The 6,706-nt window shown below is 37.9% G+C and overlaps 1 protein-coding gene across 1 annotated transcript; it reads right to left on the bottom strand.

Annotated features, from left to right (window-relative positions):
• Window positions 1-7: 7 nt before the first annotated feature.
• On the bottom strand, window positions 8-6,259 carry LOC127159145 (ribonuclease inhibitor-like). The gene is made up of 3 exons (XM_051102041.1): window positions 6,065-6,259; window positions 1,007-1,180; window positions 8-104 (listed from the first exon to the last, which is right to left on the bottom strand). Exons 1-3 carry the CDS (start codon window positions 6,220-6,222, stop codon window positions 8-10), a joined length of 429 nt encoding a protein of 142 aa, XP_050957998.1. The 5' UTR covers window positions 6,223-6,259.
• Between the last annotated feature and the right edge of the window lie 447 nt (window positions 6,260-6,706).

The raw sequence follows: 6,706 nt of genomic DNA, 5'->3' as shown, positions 1-6,706 counted from the left end.
TAAGTGATTAGTTCAGGTCCAGTTCTCTCAGGTGTGATGGGTTTGATTTCAGAGCTGAAGTCAGGATGAGACACTGTTTCTCTGTAATACTGCAATCACACAGACTGAAAACAGAAAGAAAAAAGACAATGAATCAGATCCATGTAAAGTTTATGTGTTAATAAATACATCATAAATAAATGTCATACAGTCAAAAAATAAATTAGTTATGCATAATTAATTTTACTAAAGAATGTTTTTACAATTTAACTTATTTCATTCAAATGAAAATTGTTTAGTTGGATTAACACAATTTAGCTGGTTTACATTAAATGAATCTACATTAGTTTGGTTTCAGCTCAACTACATTTGTCAAACAATATCTTGTGGAAACAAATAACTATATATTTATTTATTTATTCACTGAGGCCTAATTATTATTATTATTATTATTATTATTATAAACAAGCAGTTTCACTCATAATTATACACAATAATGAATATGAATAAAAACTGGTGTCAGTGCTGATATTTGAATATCTATTACTCAAGAGTCACAGTCTAAACACAAACATCACTCTTCTGCATAATGGGAACCACAAAATTCAACAACATTACAGAAACTGTCCAGCATAACTGAACATTAAACACTAACATGTATTTCCCTTTACAAAAAACACATAAAATAACACTTCATCCCTAAATTTACAATCATGAAGTTCCTTACAAATCATGCTGGGAACTACAAATCAACTGCTCAGTTAGTTACGTCAACAAAAATATTAATGTAGTTTCAACACAAATAAATTAAATCAGTTTCAATTTGAAATATATTAGGTAGAGTGAACACAATGAAATTGTTACAGAATGCTCAAAAACATGTTACTTTAGCTCATTTTAATTAAAATGAAAAAAAGGCAATAAATATTTTTTGAGTGTACAGTCACAAACACACACAAAACACTTAAAATAAACTGAACAGTAAATTAATCTCACTGTCACTGCTGTACAGTATAATGATACTAACTCTAGTTTCTCCAGCTTGAATTGTGTGTTCATCAGTAGATCACTGAGGTTTTTCACTCCAGAGTCTCCCAGTTTATTCCCTGTCAGGTTCAGTTCTCTCAGGTGTGATGGGTTTGATTTCAGAGCTGAAGTCAGGATGAGACACTGTTTCTCTGTAATACTGCATCTACACAGACTGAAGACAGAAAGAGAAAAGACAATGAATCAGACATGCTGTTCATGTGTGAGTTAAATGAATCATGAGTAAACACCATACAGTGCAATAAATAAAATGTTGCTAAAACCTAAAAACAAAATAATAAACATTCATACAGCCATAAACTAAACAGGATTTGAGGATACTAGTTACATTTCAAGTCTGGAGAATCTTTAGTCAGACAAAAAATGATTTGTGATTTGTAATGTAATTGAAACACAGGATCAACTATAGAATCATTTTAAAATAACATTAATGTAAATGTAAAAATGGAGTTTAAATGTAACAAATCAAAAAAATTCTGTTCATAAATCAAAATTTACTTCAAGACATTTTAAGATTGTAGTTTATATCCAGATACAACATTTTGTGATCATATTTTTAGGGCCCGAGCACCGATGGTGTGAGGACCCTCTGTTTATTATTATTATTGGAATTGCACTGTTTATTATTTATTTATTAGGGCCTTTTTTTTTTTTTTTTTTTTTTCTTCTTCTTCTTCTTCTTCTTCTCCAAAATGAATCGCATTTTTGAGGGCCTAAACATGCCCGAAAAGTCATGAAACTTTGCACACGCATCAGAACTGGTGAAAATTTACGTCTGATATGGGTTTCAGAAGTGGGTGTGGCTAAATGGCTCGACAGCGCCACCTATTCACGCTCAATGAAGTGCCCCTCCCGCTACGTTTCACGTACATGTATGAAAATTGGTACACACATGTAACACACCAATACCCACAAAAAAGTCTCTTGGAGCAAAATCCGAAACCCAACAGGAAGTTGGATATTTTTCCTTTTCTCAGCAAATTTTGTGTCATTTTTGCCATTTCCAGGCGTCGTATTAAAACGAACTCCTCCTAGAGATTTATTTGGATCAACACCAAATTTGGTCAGTCTAATCTAAAGCCCTTTGTGACGTTAAATTGCGAAGATCTAGAGTTTTCGTTGGAGGGCGTGTCCGTGGCGGCCTGTCAAATTTCGATGTTTCGCCATGAAAAAGAAAGTTGTTATAACTCAGCCATACAATGTCTGATCTGCCCCAAACTTCACATGTTTGATAAGAGTCTGGTCCTGAACACATGCCCATGATCATATTCAGTTATAGTCATAGCGCCACCTGCTGGCAACAGGAAGTGACATGTTTTACGCTGTAAGAAACTCCTCCTAGAGATTTCTTGAAATCAACATTATATTTGGTCAGTCTAATCTAAAGGCCTTTGCCATGTTAAATTGTGAAGATCTTGAGTTTTCATTGAAGGGCGTGTCTGTGGCGGCCTGACAAAGTTCGATGTTTCGCCATGGGAATAGAAGTTGTTGTAACTCAGCCATACAATGTCCGATCTGCCCCAAACTTCACATGTTCGATAAGAGTCCTGGCCTGAACACATCTGAAGGCCAATATTCCATTATAATCATAGCGCCACCTGCTGGCAACAGGAAATGACTTGTTTTACACTAACTTAAACATGCAATGTCTGATCTGCCCAAACTTCACATGTTTGGTAAGAGTACTGACCTGAAGACATCTAAAGACCAATATTCAGATATAATCATAGCGCCACCTGTTGGCAGCAGGATATGTCATGTCTTACACTAGCTCAAGCATACTATGTTCAATCTGCACCAAACTTCATATGTTTGATAAAAGTGCTGGCCTGAACACATCTACATGCCAATATTCAGTTATAGGCATAGCGCCACCAGCTGGCAGCAGGAAGTTTGGCACATCTAAATGACTTTGACATATTCCTCTTAAATTTACTATGTGAAAAGCATAGTGCCCACCATTCGCCACCGATCGGCGGTGAGCCCGGGTGCGAGGGCCCTTCTTCTTCTCCAAAATGAATCGCATTTTTGAGGGCCTAAACATGCCCGAAAAGTCATGAAACTTTGCACACGCATCAGAACTGGTGAAAATTTACGTCTGATATGGGTTTCAGAAGTGGGTGTGGCAAAATGGCTCGATAGCGCCACCTATTCACTTTCAATGAAGTGCCCCTCCCGCTACGTTTCACGTACATGTATGAAAATCGGTACACACATGTAACACACCAATACCTACAAAAAGTCTCTTGGAGCAAAATCCAAAACCCAACAGGAAGTCGGTTATTTTTAATTTTCTCAGCAAATTTTGTGTCATTTTTGCCATTTCCAGGCGTCATATTAAAACGAACTCCTCCTAGAGATTTATTCGGATCAACACCAAATTTGGTCAGTCTAATCTAAAGCCCTTTGTGACGTTAAATTGCGAAGATCTAGAGTTTTCACTGGAGGGCGTGTCCGTGGCGGCCTGTCAAATTTCGATGATTCGCCATGAAAAAGGAAGTTGTTATAACTCAGCCATACAATGTCTGATCTGCCCCAAACTTCACATGTTTGATAAGAGTCTGGTCCTGAACACATACCCATGACCATATTCAGTTATAGTCATAGCGCCACCTGCTGGCAACAGGAAGTGACATGTTTTACGCTGTAAGAAACTCCTCCTAGAGATTTCATGAAATCAACATTATATTTGGTCAGTCTAATCTAAAGGCCTTTGCCATGATAAATTGTGAAGATCTTGAGTTTTCGTTGAAGGGCGTGTCTGTGGCGGCCTGACAAAGTTCGATGTTTCGCCATGGGAATAGAAGTTGTTATAACTCAGCCATACAATGTCCGATCTGCCCCAAACTTCACATGTTCGATAAGAGTCCTGGCCTGAACACATCTAGAGGCCAAAATTCAGTTATTATCATAGCGCCACCTGTTGGCAACAGGAAATGACTTGTTTTACACTAACTTAAACATGCAATGTCTGATCTGCCCCAAACTTCACATGTTTGGTAAGAGTACTGGCCTGAAGACATCTAAAGACCAATATTCAGATATAATCATAGCGCCACCTGTTGGCAGCAGGATATGTCATGTCTTACACTAGCTCAAGCATACTATGTTCAATCTGCACCAAACTTCATATGTTTGATAAAAGTGCTGGCCTGAACACATCTACATTCCAATATTCAGTTATAGGCATAGCGCCACCAGCTGGCAGCAGGAAGTTTGGCACATCTTAATGACTTTGACAGATTCCTCCTAAATTTACTATGTGAAAAGCATAGTGCCCACCATTCGCCTCCGATCGGCGGTGAGCCCGGGTGCGAGGGCCCTTTCATCGCTGCTTGCAGCTTTAATTATTATTATTATTATTCTTCTCCAAAATGAATCGCATTTTTGAGGGCCTAAACATGCCCGAAAACTCATGAAACTTTGCACACGCATCACAACTGGCAAAAATTTACATCTGATATGGGTCTCAGAAGTGGGTGTGGTAAATTGGCTCGACAGCGCCACCTATACACTTTCAGCGGAGTGCGCCTCGAGCTACGTTTTACATACATGTATGAAAATCGGCACACACATGCAACACACCAATACCTACAAAAAAGTCTCCAGGTACGAAATCCAAATCCCAACAGGAAGTAAGTTATTTTAATTTTTCCAGGCAAATTTTGTGTCATTTTTGCCATTTCCAGGTGTCATACTTGAACGAACTCCTCCTAGAGATTTATTCTGATCAACACCAAATTTGGTCAGTCTAATCTAAAGCCCTTTGTGACGTTAAATTGCGAAGATCTAGAGTTTTCGCTGGAGGGCGTGTCCGTGGCGGCCTGTCAAATTTCGATGATTCGCCATGAAAAAGGAAGTTGTTATAACTCAGCCATACAATGTCTGATCTGCCCCAAACTTCACATGATTGATAAGAGTCTGGTCCTGAACACATGCCCATGCTCATATTCACTTTTAATCATAGCGCCACCTACTGACAACAGGAAGTGACATGTTGTACTCTGTAATGAACTCCTCCTAAAGATTTATTCAGATCAACACCAAATTTGGTCAGTCTACTCTAAAGGCCTTTGCAATGTTAAATTGTGAAGATCTTGAGTTTTCGTTAGAGGGCGTGTCCATGGCGGCTTGACAAAGTTTGATGTTTCGCCATGGGAATAGAATCTGTTATAACTCAGCCATATGAAGTCCGATCTGCCCCAAACTTCACATGTTCGATAAGAGTCCTGGCCTGAACACATCTAGAGGCCAATATTCAGTTATTATCATAGCGCCACCTGTTGGTAACAGGAAATGACTTATTTTACACTAACTTAAACATGCAATGTCTGATCTGCACCAAACTTCACATGTTTGGTAAGAGTACTTGCCTGAAGACATCTAAAGACCAATATTCAGTTATAATCATAGCGCCACCTGTTGGCAACAAGATATGTAATGTCTTACACTAGCTCAAGCATACTGTGTTCAATCTGCACCAAACTTCATATATTTGACAAAAGTGCTGGCCTGAACACATCTACATGCCAATATTCAGTTATAGACATAGCGCCACCAGCTGGCAGCAGGAAGTTTGGCACATCTTAATGACTTTGACATATTCCTCCTAAAATTTACTATTTGAAAAGCATAGTGCCCACCATTCGCCACCGATCGGCGGTGAGCCCGGGTGCGAGGGCCCTTTCATCGCTGCTTGCAGCTTTAATGTTCTTATTGTGATGAATGTCTGAGTGAAACAACTTTTCTGAACAAGAAAAAAATGCAGGTCATGAATTCATTTTTAATGAGAAGCTGGATAATTGTTGTTTGTTATTGCTGTGATCTCATGTGACTGACAGGTTTAACACCCTCACGTCATCAGACCAGAGAAGAAACGTTTTTGTGAGGGGAAAGTTATTTTCATTAAAGATCACAAGGGTACATTAATTTTTGGAAATAAATTATGTATCTGGATAAATAAATCACAATAAGCACTGAAATCTTGTCAGTAAACTTTAATTTCACTGTCACTGCTGTACAGTATAATGATACTAACTCTAGTTTCTCCAGCTTGAATTGTGTGTTCATCAGTAGATCACTGAGGTTTTTCACTCCAGAGTCTCCTAGTTTATTCCAGCTCAGGTTCAGTTCTCTCAGGTGTGATGGGTTTGATTTCAGAGCTGAAGTCACAGCAGAACAACCTTCATCTGTCATTTCACAGCAGCTTAACCTGCATTGAGAGAAAGAGAGAAGACAGAAGAAAACTGTTTAATAAAGTGAAAATGTCTTCATAAAATTAAACAGAGGAAGAGTGTCTGAATACCTTTGGATAATTTTTCACAATTTGGTCTTCAAAACAAAATAAAACGAAAAATAAATAAATTGTTCATTTAGTCCAATAATTCACACTTCTCATGGTTTATGTACAATTTGTCCTGATTCTTGATAGAAATACAAATAATTTTTAATTCCCAAACATTAAATGTTTGTGTATTTTTGGTATTATTAGGTGAAATTATTGGATATTGGGTTGGGTATTTGACCTGCTGTATGGACAATAAGTGAAGTGGACAGAAACACTGATTCTTCTTCTCGATTGCTAAAACACTATACCCAGTCTTTTTAACTAAAATTTCAAAACCATAATGCCATTTTTCAAACAGCACCCCCATTTCCCTGAACTATAAACACTATTCCC

Source organism: Labeo rohita, unplaced genomic scaffold, assembly GCF_022985175.1.
Source record: "Labeo rohita strain BAU-BD-2019 unplaced genomic scaffold, IGBB_LRoh.1.0 scaffold_1938, whole genome shotgun sequence".
NCBI classification, from domain to species: Eukaryota; Metazoa; Chordata; class Actinopteri; order Cypriniformes; family Cyprinidae; genus Labeo; species Labeo rohita.
Note: the sequence above shows the minus strand (reverse complement) of the source record. Positions and strands in the feature narration are given on the sequence as shown.